This window comes from Rhipicephalus sanguineus, chromosome 1 (assembly GCF_013339695.2).
Source record: "Rhipicephalus sanguineus isolate Rsan-2018 chromosome 1, BIME_Rsan_1.4, whole genome shotgun sequence".
In the NCBI taxonomy this organism is placed as follows: domain Eukaryota; kingdom Metazoa; phylum Arthropoda; class Arachnida; order Ixodida; family Ixodidae; genus Rhipicephalus; species Rhipicephalus sanguineus.
Genome location: NC_051176.1, coordinates 282,741,780 through 282,767,661, shown reverse-complemented (window position 1 = coordinate 282,767,661; position 25,882 = coordinate 282,741,780). Strand labels below are relative to the sequence as shown.

Here is a 25,882-nt window from a genome sequence, read left to right as displayed (position 1 = left end):
ACCAGCCTGGCGGCCGTGTCGTCCGTTATGTGCTGAAACTCGGATATAAGTTCCTAAAAATACTTGTACGTGACACAATCACAAATCAGTAGCTCCACACCAACAAATGCGTAGCCAGGTGTCATGGTTCAGTAAGCTTTGTCTTGCGATGAGCCGCTTGAGAAGCCCGCAGCAGCGGCCGCTCAATGCTGCGGGCACTCACATTACATGAGTGCCACTTCTACTGCGGATGAGCCCCGCTTGCGCGCCAAACTACGCTCAGAGGACAAACGAAAGAAGGAATGCATCACTGTGAAAGTTAAAGGCCGTTAAGTGCCAACAAATGTCGTAATATGCAACGAAAACTCTGCCGGCAATTTCCCAGTGAGCGCCTTCATTAAGCACACATGTATTTTTTTCCCTGCTGTTATGCGCGAAGCCACAAAATATCGTGTAAACGTTCGACTTGCGTTGGATATTCTATCTGCGGACGCACAACAATACAGTATTGTAAAAGCGGTTCTTTAATGAAGCAAAGGACTTGGACACACTTCTTTTCACAGCCGGCTGACAAGTGTTCTGGCACGAGATGAACAACTGCAGTTTGAGTCAGTTGTTCGACCATCGGAAGCACGTATGACAGTTTTCTTTAGATGTCAATGGCTTTCTTTTGTGTCATATGTTGCTCATAGAATGACCCTATTTTCTTTAGGCCATCAGAAGAGAGAAAGCAACACATGAGCGCACTACTGGACTAACTCAAACCGCACTAACCGCGCACTAACCGCGCACTAACTCAAACCAAAATAAAAGAAGAAACCAAGAGCTCTCAATAAATCATACCAACCGCATATTTGTGGTGGTAGTGTTCACTTGCAACCACTTTTTTTTTCATGACTAAATATTAATTAACTAGCATCCACTTTTCATCCCACTTTTCATTTATTGCCTGGATCGCTAAAATATCAATATTAAGTTGTACGCTGCCCCAAGTAACCTCAGAATCAAGCATTTCGTGCTGAAAACTGCCTGGTTGTTTTTTCCAAGAAAAAACAAAAGCCCGTGCAAGACGCCAAATATGAAATAGACGCACGCTTGCGCGCCACTACTCAGTGCTTCCAAACGAATTTTCAAGGATACACGGCTGCATCCGTTTATCACTGCATTGTACAGGGCTTCGACATGTAGGATGTTTCAGTAGGCTTCGCAACCTAACTTGCAGTGAAAGAAACATCAACATCTGCTGATGTAGCCATGTTGTCTTATGCTGCATTCAGATTTAACCTTCTACAGGATCCTATCTACAAAACGAGAGGGGCGTGCAAATTGATAGTCGTACGTGCACCGTAACGGTTTTCCTGCTTATGCATCGCAACGTTTTCCCACCAACACCTGACTGCACTGCGCTTATCAATGTGTCAGCGGTGAGTTTTCATGCTGTGACAGTCAAAAAGCTGGAAGTCCTGTTCAGTGCAGTGGTATTATTGCAGCCATGCATCTGTCAAACTCAGCTTGAAAGTACTTGATTAGTGGCACACGAGCACGCGTCTATTTCATATTTGGCATGTTTCTTGGGCTTTTGCTTTTTTGTCAGAAAAAACAACCAGAATAAATGCTCAGTTCCGAGGTTATTTGAGGCGGCCTACAACTTATATTTGATACTTTAGAGACTCTGACAGTAATTAGAAAGCTTACTTATTAATGATTAATGATGAAAAAATGCTGGTTGTAAGTAAACACAACTACCACTAATATGCAGTTGGTACGACTTTTCTAGAGCTCTTGGTTTTTCTTTTTTAAATCTTGGCCAGAGTTAGCTGGAACATCCTGTATATATGTACCGGCATAAGTGACAGGCAATATTTTTGTTCAGAAATAGCAGGCTGTAGCCAAGAGCTTGGTTGTAGACACTTTAATGGATACAGAGTGCAATGGCTGTATGGGCAGCATCCAATGTTTAGCTCATGACTCATGCTGGCTACAGGGAGGTGTCTATTGAGCTTTTCTCTGGGCTTCAAACTTCGTACTGGCTGCTATGAACTGGCCACCAGGCTGCCCTGCGGTCTTCATGTCGCGATTCTGCATCCTGTAGAGCCATGATGTCGTAGTAGTATGGAAAGCCTACAGCATAGGAGTCATTGAATTCTTGTGGCCTTGCACCATTTTCAGCATATTCTCTGTCTCGTGCCCTTGGCATTAAAACAGAACAAATCACAATCATTAAAAAGCATTCTGGGCGCAAATGAGAACATTGTGTACATTTGCACAAGAAAATGCAATGTGCATTGCAAATAAAAGTCAGGTCTTTCTTCAAAGCTCAACGTAAGATCCTCTGTGCACATCAGTGGTTTAAAGCTTTGATTAAGGGCGTGCGAAAATTCATAATTTTGAAAACAAATGAAATAGTTTGTGATATTCATGCTATTTGATTCAAGAACTTGGTTGTTCAAGAACTCAGTTGTACGATTCAAGAACTTGAATTTGTGTAATATTCATTTGTTAGAATATGTGAGGGGTAAAAACACTTATTGTAGCCCCGTTGGAGACGGAATGATGTTAGAGACGGATGAATGCTAGAGCTGTTCTAAATTATTCTTCTGCACGATAGGTGTGGTTGTTACACAGGGGCAGCAGTTCCTTAGCAACACCCACATGGGGCACATAACTTCTGCTCAATAATCTCCAGTCAAAAAATAATGGCTTGCTTTTATGTACGTAACCTACACAAAAATTTGTCCAGTGCTGTAGTACCATACTGCCCTCCTTCAGTGAATGGACCACTATGTACCATCATGGACAAATGAAACATGAACAAGGAATTGCAAAATGGAACAGCACACTCTCACATCAGTAATTATGCAGTTGCAAAAGGTTGTTTGGGCTCCGTGCTGTGTGTACATGGAAAATCATGTTGATATGCGTACTGGCAAAAAAAAAACAAAGAATTTGTGTTGGTTAGCCAGCCCTATTTTGCTCGTATTTCAATTGTCCAGGACAGTACATATGGCCACATGTTTTGGTAATGTCATTATTATGTTGTCCCAGATAATTCAAAGCAGTTATTTATTGACTATTTGCAAGCTGTTCAGTTATTCAGACGTGTAATTGTGAACTGTATTGACCTATAAGAAATTCAGTTTGTTTAGGTCTCATATTTGATGTAACTTCAGTTATTTTAAAATGTTTTATATTCAGTTTGATATCCAAAGCCCCCTTTTTTTTCTAATAGTATTCATATTCATCTGATTAGAAAAGTTCGTTATTTGCACAACCCTAGTTTTAACAGCTTGTTATGAAAAGCTGATTACAGTTCCTAATGTGCAAAACAAGTACTTTTGCAGCTTAAGTTTGCACACCTCTCACTTAAGACTCATGTGTGCTATATTAATAAACAACAAAGCTCACATCAGCAGTTGGTTGGTGCAAAAAGCAAGTTGCTCCAGCTTGTAGTCGCTGACTTTCTCCAGTGTCGTTGACCAATATGGATAAATACACATGCAGACACGAGCACACACAACACATGAAGCAGCCACCATGGAAGCAGGCATCTGGATGAGCATGTAGTCTAGGAGAATGAAATTTCACAATTATTTGTCAGTTCCTTTAACACGAACGTAAAGTGCCCTTTACACAAATGGTGCCTACAGCCTGATTAGGGCAGAAGACACAGGAGACAAGCTTTATTTAAGGATATTTTGCCCAAATAAATATACATGTGCAGAAGTGCACGTGCAGATTCATTGCCGAGGCAGTAATAGGTGGAATGTTTGAGGGCAATGAAAATGGCGGGTCTCGAGGGTACCTGTCCTATATCAGGCAAGTTCACCTCTGGAGGTGGTGCTGATACTGTTAGTACTGTTAGTAGGAAGAATCTGCATGTGCACATTTGTATTATGTGCATTATAAACATCTCTGTTGAATAAACAGATGAAAACAGTACTTGTCTTTCTGCCTCTCTTTTTTTGCAAGAACTGTCGGCATGTATGTGCTACCAGCTGAATTTCTTGACAAGTCCTCTTCAGCAGCACCTTCATACTTGTTTTGCAGCTGTGATCCTGAAAGTCCCTGTGTAAGCCAACGTTAGCTAAGGCCATTGCATTTCAGACATTTAACTGAGGTATAGGCCACCCAAAAAGCTTACAACATATATGGCCATCTCTTGCACACAATAGTTCTGGAAAGAACAAAATTGTCATTCACTTAACTACAGCACAAAGCTACAAAGCAAGCCCATTATAGAGGATTTGAAGAAAAGTGCATACTCATTTGGGAATTTAATTCAGGACCAGTGCTTTTCCTGGGTGATTACTCTAATAGGTATCCGAGGTAATTGGAGTCTAGCGCATTTTAAAGTGAGGCTAAATTAATCTACGGTAGTTGGAGTTGCATGACACGAGCTCGTACAGTGCTCAGTGGGCTCCTGCTGCAGCACTTATCACGACTGTAAAGAAAGAAGAGTGTGCAAACAATAGCAGTTCCTCATGTTGCTCTGCTATGGTAGTACTATACATTCATTTTGTGTGCAAGATGATCATTTGACATTATGGCAAAAGGGGTTGCATGTAAGTGTCTTTAAATGGGGTAAAATACTGTGAATTGGTTTAGACTGGTAAAGTGCCGGTTCAGAAACCGATTTTTATCGTTTTAGTGAAATGAGGCTCTTTATTACTGCCAAGAAGTGAAGGCCAAATGTCATGCTTAATTTCACGCTGGAATAGTAGCGCGATTTTACAATTCAATGTTTCTCAAATTTGCACCATCTTGGTGCAGGAAAAGTTCTTGAAACTTGGTGGATGGAGTTTCTGGTTTTTCTGGACGTCACTGTGGTATTTTACTTATGAGCAGTTAAGCAAGCCTGCACATGTGCTTTCAGAACCTTTGATGTAGCAGTAAGCCAGTGCAGCAACCTATGAATGTTGTCACAACCATCTTTAGTTTTTGCCTCCTTCCTAGCATGCCACTGCTCTTCCTACTGCATTAGTCGTTGTTTTGCCATTGCAGAAGCATAAATACAGCTCATTAGTATTCCTCTAAATACTGTGCCAGCTTATTCATAAACATTTGCAGAGGGTGAAGTCCTAGGCACACTGCAATAGTAGATTATGTTTCAGCATGTAAGTATAGACCGCTTATAACGTAAGTCGCCGGAGTCGCGAATATCCGCACTATAAGCGGTACCGCACTATAACCAAAACAACCTTTTTCAAAGTCTGCACTTGCGCAAAACGTGTTGAGCATGTAGCCTCGCGTGTCCGACATTCGACATATGCGATATGGGGCGCTTACAACCACTTAAATCTCCGAATGTTCAAAAATTAAGCGCCAAAGACCCGCATTGCCAACGAAATGAACACGGGGAAAAAAGCAAACAAAACGAAGTGCCATCGCGGAAATTCGCCGACTACCTCGACGTATGCGCATTACACCGAAACCATGTCGAATCGCGACCGAAATTTCACGTGCTGAGCGGTACCGATCGTTCGATTTCACGGGCGCGCACGCGATGTCCAAGACATTGCAATCGAATCCGTAACCACCATTCGAGAGCTGCATGTGCCAACCATGCCCTCGTTTTCATTAACGATATGATTCCCTTCCCTTCAAGTGCAGCCATCGCAAAAAGTTTCGTTGATTCCGCACCAAACCGCAACTTTTATCGCCCGCGACCGCTACCGAAAAGCAACCAACGCTGATTAGGCCTAGCCTGCGGTTCAGCATGTAGTCGCGGGAAGTTTGTCCAAGACAAGAAGATCGGAGGTCGAAAAGATCGCGCTCAAGCACTAACCCAAAAACAGCGCGCGTGATACGAAGTTTGTGTTCGCGGCCGGGAGATCAACGGCGACAAAAGCCCGCCAAGGTTTAAGTCCGCGCACTGGCAGAAAAGGCGAAAGCCCGCGTCATGAAGCCGCAAAACGCGATATCTGTAGCAAGTGTGATAACGACGACGCTTTTCCCGACAGGAAACTTGCTTTAAAGCGCGCTTGATGAGGACGCGATCGTACGTTGCACGCGGAACGCACTGCCGGCAAGCGGCCGCGGAGCCTTGCCGCCGCCGGTGCAAAGGCTACTCCGTCGCCTAGGCAACCACCATCCTTCCCCACTCGGCGAGCCCGCACAGCGTTGCCGCGGTCTTTTTCCTCCCTCCGCCCCTCGTTCGTTCACTGTGCGTGCCCTCGCCCTTTGTAACGACCTCGTCGCTCCCTCCCCAGCGGCGTACCTCCTTTGAGAACCGCACTCGCTACCGCGTTTGTCGGAAATATTTTCCCGCAACCGCATTATAAACGGTATTTCATCTTGGGGGACTGCACAATAAGCGGTATGCGTATACATGCGGTTCTATGGGAGGGTAAACGGGAGTCGAAAAAGACCGCATTATAACCGGTCCTGCACTATATGCGGTTACGTTATAAGTGGTCTGCACTATATATGATCACAGCGCCCAAAAACTTCTTAATGCAGACCAACAGAGTGGACACCACGAAGCGCTGACTTTGCATTGCATGAGGCCACCGCCACACAGGAGACAATGCAACACATATCATATGTCTCAGTAGCCTATGTCTCAGTAGCAAAGCAAGGTCAGCACGTCAAGGTGTTTACTTTGTCATTACGTGCTAAGAAGCTTTTGTGCACTGTGATCATATAGACATGCATAACCAACTAGCCCACCAGATAGTCCTGAGTATGCTTTAGCAGCTCTCGGAGAATGTCTTGAAATTGTAAACCACACTCTAAAGATGCCCATCCAAATAATAATTTCTGGGGTTTCACATCTCAAAAGCATAATGTGATTATGAGAGATGCCATAGTGGAGGGCTCCAGAAATTTCGACCACCTGGGGTTCTTAGTGCACCTAAATCTAAGCACACGAGCATCTAACATTTTGCCTCCATCATGCCCATCCAAAGCACTTGACATTATTATTAGGGGCTGAATGTTGCTCTACATCTCTTCCTAATTCATAGAGTTGTGAGAGGTTGGGGCATTTTTCTTTTTTCTTCTCTGGTGGTTTCTCTCCTTAACGGCATAACCTCCTTGTTTACCAAATAACTAGTATGTTTTACTGCAAAGCTGCACTCTGCCCACCTGGTTCACTCAGTACACAGTAGTGTTTCTGTATGCTTTCGTATACATCTAAACGAAATTTAAGTATACCAGTTATTTGCCGCTTTCATTATGCTTCCATCACAATGCAGGCACTGCCGGCAGAAAAACCTGCAATATTGTGCTCAGCAACACAACAACACATCCACTACTACTCTGGCATAAGAGCTTTGCAGGGCACTGGAAATGCAAGAGAGCTCAATATTTCCATGGCCTCACCATGCAGCATCATTTAGTAGATTTGACTAACATATAGGATTGCATTGGTTTACCTTCTGCAGAAACAAGCTGCACAAGAATTCAGTTTTCATATTGATTTTATAATAAAATGCTTGACACCAAGTGGGCATGAACGTGTTTCTAATTTCTAGTTTAAAGTATTGCCTGCCATCGATGGTATTAACAATGCATGTTTAACATTTCCTTTTAGTGTCTCTTTAACATTGGTATCACGCAACCCCATAACGAAAACTAATGGTGGGCCTCATTCACAGGTTATTGTAGTGCATTTCAGTCACTGTGATGCGATTGCATCATGACGCGTTGTTAGTCATTTATCCATTGATGAGACAATTATCCATTGATGCCACATTATTTTATTTACCACCATCCATAGCTGTATGGTGGAAAGAACAGTGCAATCCAGCACGGCTGCTTGCACAGCGACACAGCCTCTGTCACCCCTCCTATGTGGCCTGTGTATTAGACAAGGGTGCTGGCACTGCTCTCAGTCTTGCACCAAAAGTTGGATCACTAGATACCACTTCATCTCGGTAGCTGCACATGGCTTGCAGTGAGATATCTCCTGTCTGTTTTTATGAACACGCAATTACATTACATTTGTGTAACGCTATCTCTCGGACTTTGTTGGAGTCGTCGGCTTGCCAGACTGTCTCCTCCTACGCACATCATATTCAACAAAGGAGACACTCGTAAACCAGTTCCCAGTGGTTCCTGGCAGCACCACAAGGAGCCACGCACCTTTGCCGGGAAAACTGATGTATACGGGAAGGACCCATTATAAGCAGGTAAGCCACCACAACAAATGGAATGCTGTTTCCCAACTATCTAGCATGGTTTTCTACCTTACTGATATCACTCTCTGACAGTATGAGAACTGTGAATTAATACGGATGATATAGAAGTGCTTTGTGGAGAATATTGAAAAGTGCTTGAGTAACTCTGCTGCAACAAACTCTTGCATAAAGGGCCCAGCTACCCGTTGAAACCTGTACAATACATACAGAAAAAATTTTGGAGCTGTGCAAAAAAGTGAATGCTAGCATGTCCATAAAAGACTTGAGTGAGACATTTACTAAAGGGTGCTCCAGATGGTGTCTAACTTCCTGGTCAGTTGAGAAAGCCTATATTCAGTATATGATGTTATACGGCACTGTCGCACGTTTGAAACTTTGTAACAGCATAGAATAATGCTGAAATTCGGTTGTCTAGCCAATGTCGCCACGGTGGCCAGTGTTTATACGACGTAAACTGTTGACTCTTCTGCGACCATCCATCAAATGGTTCTTAAAGAGCTCCTCAAGTATCAACAAATGTCACAAGGAATAGTGGACACCCCCTCAATCCTACTTTTAACAAGATTCGGCAACCTCGCAGCTTGCAAATTTCACTTCATGGTTCTGCACTTATCCATCCATGAACACAGCAGAGATTGCTAAATACAGCAGTCAAATTCAACCTACCTTCAAAAATCATGATGCCCTCAGCATTACTATTGTGGACGTCCATGCTGTCAACCCACAGGCAATTATGTTGCGCGTTGCAATTGCGCGAATCCTCGCATCATGCCAGCGTGCTCGAACACTTCGAAGGACAGTGGCCACTTTGCCTGGCTCCCATGTGTTACGGCTGTGGCATGGCATGTCACATATCGAGATACTATAGTGATCGCCCACAAGTGCCATGTTATGAGCGATTTCCAACCTTGATGCAGCAGCCTAGTATCCCACCTTTCTTAGAACACTAGTCTGACTAGTCATGCCCCAGAAGCAGCTTCTGACATGGACACTTGCGGAACCACTCTGTTGTCTTTTACTGAAGCATAACAGAACCTCCAGCACCTTAGTTGCACTGACCCTTCACCGCGCCGTCACTCCCCGCCACCACATCAGGAAAACTAGGCAGCCCGGTGGATCAAGGTGAGGTCACTGAGGGCTCATTGCAGAGATACTTCCACATGTGTTGATGTAAAAAAAAGCAAAGTGCGAATTCTTGTTGATGCAGTGGCCTTGATAAACACTGTTGCTTCTGTTTCGATTATGAGTGCTGCTTTCAAACTTTATTTAGGACGCAAAGTAATGTTTCTGTAGGGCTAGGTGACCACACTATGTGGAAAAAGTGGCAACTCGTTGCACCTTATTGATGTTGGTTCCACGGTCCTCATAGGTGTTGTTGAGTGATAAGTGCTTGACTGAATTTATTGTTTTTTCGAGACGCACACATGGCATTTTTATAGGCATGGATTTTTTTCGGATGTGTGGTGCCACTGTTCACGGCAGAAATGGAGAGATGTACTTATATAGCCTTGTTCCTGACAGACTGGTGGAAGATTGTGACAGTGAATATAGTGCTTTCCAGGCCCTTGAAGATACTTTTGTCATGGCATTCTAAGCTGTGTGTTCCCACAGCTTGTTCTTAACATTTACCACAATGTATTTAACACAGTGGCGGAACCTTTCCATTTGATTTGCGGTAAAAATACATTGGTGCCCTATTGTATAGTGTCCATAACGAAAGGGCTTACTGGGCTATTGATGATGAACTGTTCAGCTGAGTACATAGTTTGGCCAGCAGTAGTTTCTGGCCATCAGGCCTGAAATTTTCATTATTCAAAGAATACTGGCCACTGGCTGTCACTGTCCTCAGTGACATTACAGGCTTATTCAGAAATTTGAAAATTCTTCCTGTGGTTGACAAGTCACTTCATGGTTCTACACATTCTTCTAAAGTACTCGCCCATTTAAAAATTTTTTCTCAGAGTTACGATACATCCTTCATTCCAGCATTCCATACAGGCCACAGGATCACTACAGGAACGGCACGTCCATTCTGAAAGGAACCCCGCTTATTTTCAGTAAAAATCACCCAGTCCTCAAGTAGCTCCAGTGATACTTGTCAAAATAGAGAGAGTACCTGGAGATTCTCTGTGGACCATTGCAGTCTAAATTCCACTGCAAAGAAAAAAATTCATCGTATCCTATGAATTGATGACATCCTAGACTGCCTCCATTAGGCATTCCACTTTTCTTTTATAGATTTCTGCTCAGGTTACTGGCAAATTCCCCAACCGTTGATTAACTTGCATAAAGATGAATTGAGATAACTCAGAACAGTAGCGCAAAGAATCACTCAGACAGCGACAGGTAAAGACGGGACACAGTGCTATACTAACAACTCGGTGTTTATTGCATGTGAACGCATATATATACACACGACACTGCACGAAGGAAGAAAAGGAGAGGGGGGGGCACACAAGGCAATCGACCAAACAATCAAACAGGCGGCTGACATGACAAAAATATCATTTCCTTCTCCGATAGACATATTGAAGGACAACTCACAGCACCTCTATGTTTAATCTCTGCCACTTCGATAATTTCCCTCGCGAGCTGATCAGAACTTTTGGCTAGCGAATGCGCGTGGTTGAACAGTGGCTTGCAACCGCAATGTGCACAATTGGCAGCGAGGTGGCCTGACAAGGCGAGTTTTTCGACATTGTACCGGTGTTCCCGCAAGCGATCGTTCATGCACCTGCCGTCTGGCCTACATACTCTTTGCCACTTGTGAGTGGAATAGAATATACTACACCCTCTACACAAGGCACAAATGGTTCACAGTGCTTCTTGTTGCACCTGCATGGCTTGTGCACATCCGCGTTTACTCTGGCGCACAGGCTCAACAGCTTTAAAGGGACACTAAAGGCAAATAACAATTTATGTCAGAGGGAAAGCTCAATGTACGACAACGTCTAAAACGGCAATATTATCAACAGCAGTGCCCTACTTACCGAGAAATTAAGCTAAATGTATCACACGATGAGCGCCACGAGCAGGACATTTTGGAAATGATCCCGATGACGTGAGAGAGTCCGACAATTAATCACTCGTAATCAAACTAGCTGCAATAAAAAAAGAACCTTCCGTGCATCAACAGACGTAATAAAATGCTGCTTGTTCGTTTCTGTTTGATTCATGGAAAAAAGAACCTCTTTGTCGTTGCCATGGGGAACGGCACGCGTGGTTCAAAGGTTCCGTTTTCGCCGAACTGCGCTTCACCCGGCGCCCTGCTTCGCTCACGCGGTTGCATCTCAGTGGTAGTTTCAGTATCGTGAACTGCCGCGTGTGTTTTGCGCTCATGAAAGTCGCTCTGACAGAAAGTTTGACAAAATGCCACAGCCATGTGATGTTGCCGGATGTCCAAATGGTGCACGCCGCCGCGCAGTAAAGGCGGGCAACGTTGGGCACGGCAACAGTGACGTGAGAAAGACCGCTTTCATGCAGGTGATTTGAAGTGCGCTAACGCAATGCGGATCACTGAAACATGATTTTATTTCAATATAAGCACTTCCTTGGCACAAAAGTGGCACTACGAGGTTTCTGGACTGCTATTTCAACAATCAACGTCGACTTAATATTTGCCTTTAGTGTCCCTTTAATGGAGCAGATAGCGCAATATCAACACCGACACGCTTTCCAATTTTCTTGAGATTGTGACTAATATTGTGGATGTAAGGCAAGAAAACAACTTTCTTTCTTTCATGTGTCACATGGTCAGTGGCATTGCGGTCATCTTCCCTGGCTTTCTTCAGCATGCTACCTGCTAGAGTGGGCAACACATGCAACGGGTAACCCGCGTCTGACAAACGTGCAACTTGGTTGTCAAAGCTTCTGTGAATGAAGTGCGAGCAGGACTTCAACAGGGCATTATTAAAACATAATTTGATTATATCTCGCTTGACCAGCTTAGAATGAGCGGATGAATATGGGACGGTGGGTTTTTTGCCTCATACGTCATTACCTGTCGCCACCCGTGTGATTCCTTGCACTACTGTTCTGAGTTATGCAATACTAACTAACCCATCAGTCTGTCCTTTTGAATTGAGATGCTTGACTAGTTATCTCTCACCTAGACCTGAGATGCTTTCACATGCGCAAGCAAGTTTTTGTGTCTATTTTCTTTTCCACCTCAGTGGTGTGCCTTTTCAATTGACAGTTGGCATTTCTGTTGTCTTTATCTCTTCTCTTGGTATCTGTGTTTGCACATCTACCTTCTTTTATCCTGATTCACAAGGCATCATACACAAGTGACATAGGCATGGGTTTCTGGCAGGGGTAAACATAACCCATTTGATATCCTGGCATGGAGAGTCAAACTTCATTTAATCTACATGTTACATCAACATGCTACATTAGTTGTGTAATTCAGCTAGCTGGCTTTGATAAGTGCTCTTTTTGTGCGCTTCTGTGTACTGTGCACAAAAGACCTCACAAATGGCATACTAAATAAAAACTGATTATAGAAAGTTGGGTATCAGCTAGGGCTCCGTGTTTTCGGATAAATCTGAAAAAATCTAATACACACTTGCTGGTAAAATATATGACAATTTGGATTTATCCGATAAAGTCCGATTTTAAAAGGGCATTTTCAATGTTCAAAGGACATTTTCAAAGCTGAGAATCATCAATTGAAAGGATTGCACCTCCATCAGCGACACCAACCTCGTAAAGTATGCTTGCGTCTATTACAGCATGCTTTAAGGTTGTAATACGAACAAATGTAGCTGTTTTGTATTCAAGTATTTGTGCTTGTATGTGCATGTGTTTGTGCGTTCAAACCCTCCAGACATATAGAATACGCTTAGTGTGTTCGCATGTTTTCGTGTTCAGATATCACTTCATCTAAGATATCGGAGTATTGAGAATAATAATAGTAATAGATCCCTTATTTTTCATCAAGAATATGAGGGAGGCTGGGTGAAAAAGCTGAAAAGCAGCTTCTCTAGCTCCTGCACCCCCCCCCCCCCCAAAGTACACTCTGGCGAGTTTACAGCAGTGCACATCAACAGCCTTATTAACAGGGTAAATGGACAGGAAGTGAAAAAGATTATAGGATGGAGAAACAGGATTATCAGCAACTGCTGGATTTCCTTTCGGACGATGTCTGCGATCGAGACATCTTGAGGCTGGCACGACGGGAACATTCGACGAAATTCTTCAATTGCATTTTCATTAGAAATAAAATTAATAAGAATGCAGTGCAACAACTTATAATGTAAAAATAAACACCACATTTTGGAGAATTGGGGATATTCCCCAGAGAAATTAGTTCCAAAAAACACCGTCCGAATTTCAAGCAAAATATACTCCAAAAACACGGAGCTGTAGGTGTAACGCAGCATAAAATTAGACCATGTCTACAGCATATGGAAAAATATGACCACTATGCCATTGGGTTCCTTACAGTCACACATACTCCATCTCACCACTACCGTTCAGCACTACCAAAGCTACAGGATGCAAGCAAGCCACATGCTTGCGCTGCAAAACATAGTCTCAGATATAATTGCCTTGTGATTGGTAAGGTTGAGACATTTGCGCTTGTTTAGCACGCGTTACTTCTCATCAGTACGTGACATGCTTAGTCCTCATCGCATTTACATCGTATTTATTTAATTGTTTTATAGGTAACCGCCAGTAACTGTGGTTACAAGTGAACATGGCAGTGCCCATGCAGACGCGACTGCCTGCTTCAATCCGAACTTGCGCTTTCTAGTTGCCCACAACGCTGACAGCAACCAATATATGTTGAAATAGGCCATCGCTTTGTGACATCTCATGTTGAGGACAGGGAATCAGGTACGTTCCGTCGGTATTGTCAAGATCAGCTGTTTGTTTAGCCATGCCTGCTAAGACTAACGCGCCGAGAGTTTGATAACAGTTCATGGAAATAGCGCAATGTAGTCACCAGTACATTGCTGTCGAAGCATCAGGACATAAACCTAAAGCTAAGACAAGCGTCAGTTTGAAACATACAGGCCACACAACACACGATGACAACGTGATAAACTCGAGGCAGAGGGCACTAACATCGATCTGTGCAGCCATGTCCCTTTTTTTCGGCGCTGCCGTCTGCTCGCTTTACTCGCATAATGCGTCATGCGGGCAGACACCAGGGGGACACTGAGCAGATGATGCGATGTGGATTAATACATCATGAGGGATTTTGACCTTCCTGTTGGCTAAGGGACCCTATAGCCTCCACAGTGCTGACGACAACTTCTGAGATGGAGTATAGAGGGCAATCTGGCACTTCGATGCTGTTTTGCTCATGGGAATGCTGGGGTGTGTCAGATTCAGATTGGCATGGTTCACAAAGAGCCCAGACACGCCGAGACTCGTCTGGCTGGAAACGTTCCTTGCGTCATCATTGTTAACTGTACTGAAGCAACCCGTAATAAGCTATTTTTTACACAGCACACTTTTTTATGCTGCTGTTTTCCATGCCAATATCAAGTACTGCATAATGGGGACACACACTCTGACCACCAAAAAATTAAGGCACCTTCACACTAGTGGTGCCTAGCCTGAAGGAAGAGCAGAGCTTGGCGGCCTTCCTCGTTTCTCTTTATTTTTCTCTTTTTTTTCTTTCTTTACCTGTTTCTTTCTTTTTTTCTCACTTTATATCTTTCTCTTTCTTCCCTTTCTCTCTCTCTCTATTTCTTTCGCTTTCTTTGTTTCTCTCTACTTCTCTTTCTTTCTTTCTCTGTCTTGCTCTTTGTTTTTCCTTTCTCTTTTCTTGTGCCTTTTTCTTTCGATCTCTTTCTCTCTGTGTCTATTTCTCCGTCTTCCTATATTTTTCTTTCTTCCCTTTCTATCTCTTGTCCATCAGAGTTAATGCATCCCACACCGGACGAATCAGTGCACGTGTTCTTGGAGTGAAGAAGAAGATAAAGAAGACAAAGACAGCACGTGCTGGTACAAATAAATCGGTGCATGTGTTCTGGGAGCGAAGAAGATGAAGAGTGTGCATGCCGGTTCATGATGATGATCATTTTTTACACATCCAACGTACTTCCTCTAAGCTTAAACAGTTCCACTGTTAAAAATTATGTCTACAATACACAGTTCTGTGCTATGAAATTGGGGCAGCTTCAATTTAAACTACTATAAGCCAATACTCTGAAGGACTTGGAAGCCAAAACTTTCAAATTTTGAGTATTTCTTGAACTACAACACCTGATAAACCTTTGTGTTGCATCATTGTTGTCGCAGAAGGGCGAAAAACCTGACAAAAGCTCGTACAGATTATTGATTGTTGCAGCCATGGCATTTGCAGTTGCTGAAGGGTAAAACTTGACCACTGCAATGTTATTTCTACATGCTGTGCAACATGTCGCAAGTTGACACCAGACATCTCTGTAGTCTACTGAATATCTTAAAAATTATGAGACATTTTGGTACCAAGAATTAGTTACTAAATATACTACTAATAAGTTAGTAACATAACTACGAGTAGTCTTACATACAGTACAGCCTTCGTCCACACCAAGCAAAACTAATGACAAACATATCACATGCTTTCTACTTCACAGCTGCTTTTTTTTCTTTTTGTGCACAAAAGCTTTTGGCATGCCGAAACTGGTTTTTCAAGCAAATCAAAATATCATGTACTTTCACCTTGGCTCCTAAACTACTGCTGTAGCATAGTCAAGTCATACAGTAAGCAAAAGTGGAACAATATCCTCATAACAATACCATCATTAGCAAAATGTGGGACACGCTGACAAGGTGGGGATTGACCTTGACACAGCTAGAGAAATTAGCTACAATAATTTATTTAATTTATTCTTATCTTCTACATTCTCTCTTGCAATATTTTGTCGTCATTGCAGCAGGGCAATAGAGTTCAAGTACATGTCTGTGTAAACAAAACTATTTTATACATCACTGTCCAACTCAAAACAAAGTTAACATTAACAAAAATTTGGCAACTCAAAAAAAAAAAGTCGCTTGCAAAACAGCTGTGCCTTAGTTTCTGCGCATTGCCCATTGTCTTACTACTGGTGGTAAAATGCGACGGTGGATGCATGTTCTACCGGTCTGGGGACTCGCGTTTGCATTGGGGGCCCACCGTCCTCATCATCACGACTAACTCACTTTTTCAGAAGCTTGGTTTTTGCAGCTAACACATCCTCATACAGGGGGGCCAGATGTCGCTGGACTCAAGGCACTACCGAACAATAATAAAGTGTGAAATGCAGGTCATTTTTGAAGATTTTCTTATCTCTTTCATGATGCAGGACAACAGCCCTCAATGTGGGCCAGTCCCATGAGTCGTGAGATGGGTGGCCACCCTAAATCATGCGTAATTTGAGGTGCAGGGCCCATTTAAGTCTGTCAAAGCCAATGATTTATGTCTGCAATTTTATGTAGATGTCTGGCAATCAAACAAAGAAGCTTTTCACACTTTATAATGCAATTCAAACAATACAAAAGATTCAACAGGAACATGGAGAAAGTGTGATCAAAAATGGCTGAATGAAACAGGCAAAGCTTTTGCCTTAAGGCAACTTTTTTAATAAGGGGACATTTCTTCAGGACCCCAACAAAGACAACTCTCCTTGTCAAAAACAAAATAAGAGCTTTGCTTGTTCAGCCACTCTTGGTCATTCTGTAGTGTACTTGTGTTAGCAGCATAAAATTTTCTTGCCTTTGAGAGATGCTTCAAGAAAGAAGTCCAGCTGGTGTTTCATGGCTTCACGAAGCTGTAGCATCTCTGCTGACACTCTTGAAAATGGTTTATCGTAAGGCATTAGCCCAAACACTGCGAAGTAATCCAAGAAGTGGGCCACCGTTGGATGATGCACCTCCCACCGAAAGAATTTCAGCACGGCCCGCTCAGCTTCTCCAATCTCCTTTAGGGTGTATGCATTGCCCATTAGCTTGCTGATCTCACTGTTGAGAGGATTGCGACAGTCTTTTTCTTCAGCTTTAGCTGAAAGAATGACATCATTGATAATGTGATACCAGCCATAGCTTTTTAGCAGATTCATGCAACTTATGCTAGAAGGTTTAGCATTCTTACACATAATCTTACATTATGAAAGCCAGCAAAAGTGCTACATAAAGCTAATAACCCTGCACTAAAAATTCTGATACAGTAGGACAAACGTATACCATACCAAAGCAGTCCTATAGCATAGCCAACACCTGAAAAGATTCCACAGCTACTCTGCTTCTCCACCAGGGAAGCAAAAAAAATTGTGATCAAGAAAAAGGGGCTGGGCAAGGAGATTCAATTTCCCCCATGTTGTTTACTGCATGCCTGGAAGAATTAAATGACTAGATTGGGAAGAAATAGGAATAAAGATTAGTGGAGAATACCTCAACTTTCGGTTCGGGACAAATCGCAGCAAGTGATTGAAGACCTATGCCAAGAAAGTACTAAATTAGCATTGAAGATTAAGTATGCAGAAGACAAAAGATATGCTAGGAGGCGTCGTGAAAGAACGCGAATTCGTGATTGGCAACAAGTCCCTGGAATCTGTACAAGAGTGTGTATTCCTTGGTCAGTTACTAACAGGGGAACCTTCTCTTGCTAAGGAAACTCACTGAAGAATGAGGATGGGCTGGAACGCACATGACAGGCATTCCCAAATCATGGCCAGCAACTTATCGCTCTCCATATAGTGGAAAGTGTACATCCATCCATTGTATGTTGGCTGTTCTACCGTATCGGGCAGCAACTTGGTTGGATAACAAGGGAACTTGAGAAGAAGTTGAGGACTATGCAGTGTCTGAAGGAATGAAAAATGATAGTCATAATGTAAGCGATAGGAAGAGAGCAGAGTGGATCAAAGAACAGCTAATATCCTTGTTGACATTAAGAGAAAAATGTGGACATTTCATGTAATGGTAGGGTCATGTAATGCATAGGGTAGATAGCCAGTGAGAATTACGGGATGGATACCAGGGATGGGAAACGCAGCGAAAGCCAGTGGAGAGTTAGGAGGGGTGATTGAATTAAGATGTTTGGGAGAATAAAATGGAATCAGCTCGCACAGGGCAAGGCGAATTGGAGATCATTAGGAGAGGCCTTCGTCCTGCAGTGAACATATAACATTATGATAATGACGACGACAATGATGATGTGCTTGGAAAGTTATGTTGGAGAGGCTTTTGCAACTACTACAGCCATTTCACACCTGTGCTACTAGTATAGATGCTAGTGGTATGACCTTTTCAAGGCCCCTTCCCTCCACTTTAGAATAGATTAAAGAAAAATTTATGTTATGCATTTAAATGTTGTTCTTGTCACAGAACGGCGATACACCAATCTCGCATTGGGTTTCACAAAATATCAACTGCCTCAAAGAATGTTGGCTATAGTATACCATAGCAGACTTGAAAGAAACTGATGTTCGAAGCCCTAGTTTTTTGTTGCTGTTGTTGTTGATTAACCCCTTTTTTTAAGTTTATTTATTTACTGTGACCAACAGGCCTGCAGGAGTACTGACATATTTTGGAAGGACTAGAAGCTACTATTGTGCTTCTTGCATTTAAAAGGATTACACTTGCAAATATGAATGGTGGGAAACATATTTTATATAAATGTTAAAGTTGGTTTGGAAGGACAGGTCTACACATACACTGAAAATGGCAAGATCAGCCTGTGGTAATTCTTGTATTCACTTTTTGGAAATGAGCGCTCACTCTTTTCCAGTCATAAGTATTTACGAAGACATAGCATGGGCTAGTCTGTGTTCCACATAAAAAAATAAAGTTTGAATTGATATGTTTACATAAAATAATCACAAAAGACACCGCAAGTACAGAAGTGAGAGTTAATTGTATGCACTTGATACTTAAGAAGAAAGCTGGTGGTCCTACAAATACTTTTGCTTGTGCCAAGTTTTTTTGTTTAAGTAGGAATTTCTTCAGCAGGTAGGTCTTAAGAAATTATGAGACCTTTCTTTTGAGGAAATTGATATGACACTGGTGGCATACCATTTAAAGGGCCCCTCACCAGTTTTGACAATTTTGAGCTAACTAGCGCAATGTATACACTGGGTGTTCACGATCACGTCTGCCAAAATTTGCAACGCTACGCGCCACGGAAATGGGTCATATTTCAAGGCGAACGCTGCTTGCCCTTCCTCTCGCGGGCGCGCGCTTTAGAGAATGAGGGGATGACATACATGAGAAAATTGCCCTACGGAGATGGTAGTGCTGTGACGGCGCTTCTCTACGTAGGCGACTGTGCTCTGATGTCGCCAACAGTAGCAGGTGACACTGCGACAATTATTTGACACGACATGTGTAGTTTTTGTAATTTGTTGCTTGGATAGATTAATAAAACTTGAGAGAAATAATGAGACACACAAAGGGAATGTGTGCGTATTTTTCATTTTTTTTCGTGAATTGCAGCGAGATGCGGGGCTAATGTGTCTCCCTTTCCTATGCGTTCGTGTCCCCGCGGTTAGCGCATCGAGCAGACGCCAGCCCTGGAAACGAAAGTAATGTTCCGGCGCGTTCGAGCACTCATTTGCTCATTTATTCTACCGCGTCCAAGTAAACGTTAATGCGGCACTGGCTCATGATACCGCCACTCTCGTGCCCGTACAAATGTCTCAACTTTCATGCCCGTCCCGCAAAAATAGGCAGTACACCCAGAGAACGCCGACAAAACGCCCACGGCCGCTGCATAAAAAAAAAAGGTAGCGGCCGTGCAACGCCGCTCGCGTGCTAGGGTTGTTTCGGGCACGTCATGCGCACGTGACCATGCATGCGCATGACGTGTTCATGCGTATGTGTCAAGTGAAGAGGGCAGGGAAGGGATTTGGCTTGCGAAGGCTACACGGGGCGAGTGGCAAGGGTTTGAAACTCGCCTCCTCGCATCATGGTTTCGCGCCGCTACAAATTATTTTTTTTCTCAGCTCCTAATTTAGCGATTTGAAAAATCCTTGTGGCATGCTGCTGTTCATTCGGCACACAACAACTTCCAGCATCTAACTAAAATTTGCTATGTGGCCTGGTGAGGGGCCCTTTAACACAAAAGCTTGGATCTTGTGCCTTGACAAAGCTGGGAACTACAGTTAAAATGTTCTTGGTATTTTTTAACAAAGCTTAATTTTCTTTCTTAAAATAGGCAGACTTCTTTCATACAGTAGGCTTTCCTCAGCTCTGCCAAATAGGAAGCTTATTAGGACCATTTAGATTAATGCACTCAACATGAAATTTTGCCCATTAAATAGATATATTCGGCTGTTTTAAAAAGAAGAATTTAGTTCATAAAACTGCAGTTATTTCTTGGATGACACGAAAAAACAGGCTTCAAAAGATCTTTTAACTTGGGAAATTTTAAGTACAATAATTTGAAATCAAGTCACTTCTTGCGAGAATTTTACAGTACATCTCATGACTAGAGAACTGTAAGAAGAACTTGCATCACTTTATAAAATGTACAAATTCAGAATGACAAATGCAGGGAGTGATCATCAAAGGGCCGAATTTAGGTTATGTGCATAATATACTAGTATACCATTGGGTTTTAAACACCACCATAACTACCTATCACAGCGGCATTACTCAATGCATTTCCATTCGCGCCTGTTCACTCTATCTATAGTCGGATACAACTTGAGAAGTCTGGAGAGGCCCGTCCTCGAAGACCGAAGCACGGCAACTGATCGCTTCCGCGACTAAAGAAATATTCCCGATCATGCACTTGGCGATGTGCTCCAAAGGCGGGGTCATCGGTTGTCCTGCTCGTGAAATCAGTCCAGAGTGCATGCCCATTGGTGCAGGCTTGTGTGCATCCACCTTTGAGGAGGAAATGCCACAAACTTCTAAAGTGGTATTCGACTGTAGTACTGCCACTTAAAGGGGTCATGAACCACCTTGGTGAGAAAACACTTTACGGATAGCAGACAATTGTATGAGCATCTCAGCAAAACCTTGCAGTCGTGTGTGGCAAGGAGAGCTTAAAAGTGGAGCGCGAAGTTGCCATTTTCTCAGGTGCCCTCTTTTCATACAGAGGCCCGTCCTGACTTGCGCAGGACTTGCCTGACCAGCACCCGCTGTTTGACATCGAACAGCGGGTAGCGTGCTATTGGCCAATAGCCGACATAAATCAATGCGGCATTTGGATCAGATGCACTTCTTGCAACGAGGTGCGGCCACGTGCCAGCATGGTGCTCCATAGTCTGCTAACTTTACACAGTGAGCCACACTCGTGCACACAAATAACAATGGGAGAGAGCGATCGCATTTTATCACGTGCACTCAAGGTCATGACGCACGCTGACGTAATTTCTTTCCAGTGCACTCTTCGGGACGAGAGAAGAGAGAAAGCTGTTGAAGTGCACGACAAAGCCCTGTGACTCTGCTCATTCTTGACATATTCGAGAAATTTTTGCTGCAATCAATTCGCGAGGCAGTAAACTCCGATGCTGAGGTCATTTGATGATTACTTGGAAAAGTGGTCCATGACCCCTTTAGGCGCGTGATCCACTTGTCTTCCAACAAGTTACTGCAATACACTTGAAGTGTGTACTTGAAAATAAGCGTGTGTATACTTAATAAGCACAAGTGTAATAACTCTTAAAACAAATGGCGCACTACTGCCTCAAAATATGGACTATCTACTACAGTTCTTGTCTGTATGCTTTCACTTGCATGTGTGTATAAGGGAAGGAGTTTATTCTGCTGGAACTTTACGACGCGGCACTGAGGAAGGCAAGGTGTCGGAAATAATGTGGCAAATGCTAGCTATAGGACATTGGTAACACCAGCCTATGGGACCTGGATGTGCACATAAACTGCTTTACAGTCATGGTCACCACAGTAATTATAAAGACAGTACCAGAATGAGATGCGGGAACACGCTTGGTACAGGTCACCCGAAGGCATACAGAACACAGCACAATGTTGTCCCCCATAAAACTATGAGCTTGTGTGAGTTAACAGAAGTTTTCATCAACTTTCCTCACTGAGCATGAGACATTATATATTATTCTAGACGCACGAAAGTTGCAATGTTCGTAAACTACAAAAGCATGCATGCCCAACTACAAAGGTAGTTTTTTTCAGACATGGATGCTATAGAGACATTGTAGCTCATGTGCAAGTCTCTGGCAACATACAGTGGCCTGCATTTTTATTCCTGCAACATTAACAGGAGGACGTCAATTTAACAAGATTACATGTTTTTGCCCTCACTGTTTAATAATATGATGCCACTTAATTTACAGTGACACTTAATATCATAGTTTGTGTAGTTTATAGATTACTTTTACTGTCAGGCAGCAACAGTGGTCTTTGCAATGGCTCACTTTTCTAATTGCACAGTGCACATGCAATAATGATTTTTTTTTTTTGATGAAATAGATGTGATGCCAAGTGTCTTATTGAACATTTTGAACGATAAGATGTGAACTTGTTGCATAATTTGACTGGAAACAAGGGAGTAGTAAGTGCGAGTTAAACCTTTAAAATTGTCATAATTAAATGCAGGCTAATCATATATTGTGCATTCGTCATTGTAGTGTCCTTTCCTTTGTGCTGTGGTGGTGACAATAAAAATAAATCTTAGAGTTGAACTTCAAAGCTAAAAAAAAAATGCCATGCAGTCAATTCTACACCTTGCTCCAAACTGTCCTTACCACCATTTCAAGCAAGCAGGGGCACTAAGGACAGCAAGGGGTTGCAAAATGCTGTGGGATGTGCTGGGGCATGTGAGGTAGTGAAATCAGCAAGTAAGGAAGGAGTTTAGCAAAACAGAATGCAAGGGAATAAAGAAAAATTACTAAAGAAGCAGCAGCAATGCAGTACATACAAGACATGAAATGGGGGAATAGATAAGGCATGGTTCTACAGCAAACTGGGCTGGTTGATTGGGGCTCATTCTTATGAATGGTAATGGTAGTACAAACAAAGGATGTGAAGGATGACGGACAAACAAAAATACTTTTATGCGCCTGCTCTCTTTTAAGAATCAACGGTATCGCCCTATGAATGCTCGAGAAGCCCACCTTTGTATGGCAGTTGGCGCATAGATTGCGCATACATGCCACTTCAGATGCGCTGTGCAGACAGTTTACTGTGTAAAACACTGCCTAGTTCTGCTTCACGTAACATCGTGCTTGCTGTAGTCATCAGCACTTCACTCATTGCATAAAAATTTTTGTTTTAAGAATAGTATATGTTTTTTACAACACTAAGGTTTTAATTCTTCTGCACACAAATTTTTCTAGCTTGCATCAAAATTTGAGCACGAGTGGTACTTATAAGACTACACAGTTTTTTATTTCATGTGCCCATTAATGCTTAATATTAACTTAAATGCTAACATTCCCGTAAAGTCTGTCAACAGTGTAAGAATATGTACTGATGGGCAAGTTGGTTGATTCTGCTTAAACATATAACAGAGCTCTAAAAACGACATAGACAAGAGGAGCACAAGATGACCACTTGTTTTGGCCTCTTATCTATGTTGTTCATTTGATATTTATCTGGCACCTTCGCTAAATAACTATGCTTAAGAAAAGAAAAAAAAGTTTCTCAGTGAACAAAAACTGCTGGAAATTCACCCACCACTTTCTTTTTTCATTTTCATTTAATTATATCTCACTGTTATCAGTCAGCTTGTGCTAATCAAAAAATACATCAAAAGTTCCTTACAAGCCTTGGTATTCGTTGCTTTCATTTCACACAGCATGGCAACTTCCACGAAATACCAGGGCAACTTCCACGAAATACATCCCTTATGCATTTAATTACAGCTGCCATACTCAAGAAAATTCACTACTCGCAGTTAACATCCTACAAATTTTAACAAAACATGCCTTTTAAGGACAGTATTGAGTAAAATTTACTGCACATGTAATGCCGACTCCCTTGAGGCAGTTTTACAAATAATGTTACAAGTGGCCTTCACAGTCCCTAAACTGTGCTGCACACACTGTGCAGGAATTTATGTTCACTGTAACCTGTAACTCATAGAAAACTTCATGTACTTACAAGGTTAAACATAAGTAATGCAAGTCAATATATTAATTTTGTCCAAGCTCCTATATTTTAGATTGAGACGATAGAGCAAGGAAGTCTATGTAGCAGTACTATCTGGTACAACAGAGGCTAACCTGCAACTACAACACAGCCTAAAGCAACAAGCTCTAGCTGCTCTGGGACAATATTGTGGCTATCCATGAAGAAATCCAAAAGGTGCACAGAGAGATGCTGGACCAGGGTACAGAAATCCATGCAGCTGCAGACAGTACTGATGAAGGCCACAAGTCTGCTCCTGTGCTGCAGCTGAGGTGACTGACTTTTGTAGGTCATCCGTCGCCGCTCCAGGTTGCGCAAGTACATATATATTTCTGGCGTGTAGTCTGTGAGCCACCACCGTTCAACATATGTCATTGCCGGTTCTTATGGGCAACAGCTTGCTGAAATCTCTCTTGGAGAAGGCTGTAGAAAGAAGCAGGTATAGACTGCATGTGTAACTGTTGGATGGAGACAGCATTAAGAAATAGTTTAATTTGCACAGGCTAGACTGTTTTAGCGAGGAATGTAAGTTCACAGAAAGTTTTGCCTACCTTATCTGAAGACGGTACTTGCATGTGGTGTTACTACTATATGTGTACGTGAACGACAGACTAGATATATTAGGCATCTGTCAGATTATTAAATTTTCTGGGCATCATGAAATCTTCAGTCTCCCCTGGCTTTCCCACTTGCAAGAAAATCAGTGATTAGCTACGCAAGAAAAGGCATAGCTAGTGAAGAAAGTCTCGCATGTGCTTCTCCCGTCTAAACAACCTGCACATTCTTATCCAGATTTTGTGAAGATCTGAATAAAAGGCTTTGCCAAATAGCTTATGTGTTAACTCTTTTAGTTTGGTTTATCCAAGACAGTCTGATATACAATGGGTGATAACAAATGGAGAACAAACCACATAAATGTAAACCAATATCTTTCTCAAAATTATCATAAAATTCCTGTTGTGTTGTATTCAAAGAAAATTCATCTTGAGATTTGCATGTTGCAACTGTGTTGTTCCAAAACAGACTGAAATAATAAGCTTAGCGCACTAATTGAAGTCTACCTGTTAAGACTTTGAAGCCAAAGAAAAATATACCATCCAGGTTTTATTGACCTTTGGCACTGAGTAACCTTCTCACACTAATTGCACTGTCAGCGATTTATAAGTAGTGCTTTATTCTTTCAAATGGTACAATGGCATACATATTGAAGTACCTTGGGCCTTTATGGGCACGCACGCTATCTCGATAGACATCACTAGGCTGCTCATATACATGGTGTGCTTTCACTGCTTCCCAGATCCAAAAGAGTTAGCTTGCTAGCCTTACTTCTTATAACATTCCAATTTGTTGCTATTGCATTAATTGCTTTTTGCCCTTGTGGTGGAACTGTTTTTTTTTCACTGCCCCATTTTTCGAACGATTATGCAGTCCCTATAGTACACTGTACCTGTAGTCCGAAAAATCAGACGTTTACTGTATGGGGGCTTTCTTCTGCCATGACAGTCATCATCAGTCAGTCTTGTGTGCATGCTCTTTGTAATATTGCACGTCCGGTATTTAATTGTTGGGAATGTACACCGTACTGGGAACCAACAGCACATATACCACAGGAATGATTTACGAGCATGTGTGTTCGAGGGCTCTCACCAGCCCCATTGCTAATTTTGGTTATGCACATGCAAAAAGAAGTAAGGTGCAATCTAGGGAGAGCTTTATCAAATGAATTTCTGAAG

The 25,882-nt window shown here is 42.5% G+C and overlaps 1 protein-coding gene across 1 annotated transcript; it reads right to left on the bottom strand.

Annotated features, from left to right (window-relative positions):
• Positions 1-1,993: 1,993 nt before the first annotated feature.
• On the bottom strand, positions 1,994-24,556 carry LOC119383077 (uncharacterized). Its single transcript, XM_037651075.1, has 6 exons — positions 24,245-24,556; positions 21,137-21,210; positions 17,715-17,899; positions 16,813-17,138; positions 3,385-3,544; positions 1,994-2,168 (listed from the first exon to the last, which is right to left on the bottom strand). Exons 1-6 carry the CDS (start codon positions 24,522-24,524, stop codon positions 1,994-1,996), a joined length of 1,200 nt encoding a protein of 399 aa, XP_037507003.1. The 5' UTR covers positions 24,525-24,556.
• Between the last annotated feature and the right edge of the window lie 1,326 nt (positions 24,557-25,882).

Excerpts from the sequence above, each read along its gene's own strand:
- LOC119383077 (XM_037651075.1), bottom strand. The coding sequence starts at position 24,524 with ATGACATATGTTGAACGGTGGTGGCTCACAGACTACACGCCAGAAATA. Across the intron at positions 21,211-24,244 it reads AGGCTGTGTTGTAGTTGCAG|CACGCTACCCGCTGTTCGAT; the intron begins GTTAGCCTCTGT and ends ATTGGCCAATAG. Across the intron at positions 17,139-17,714 it reads CAGCCCATCCTCATTCTTCA|CTATGGCTGGTATCACATTA; the intron begins GTGAGTTTCCTT and ends TCTGCTAAAAAG.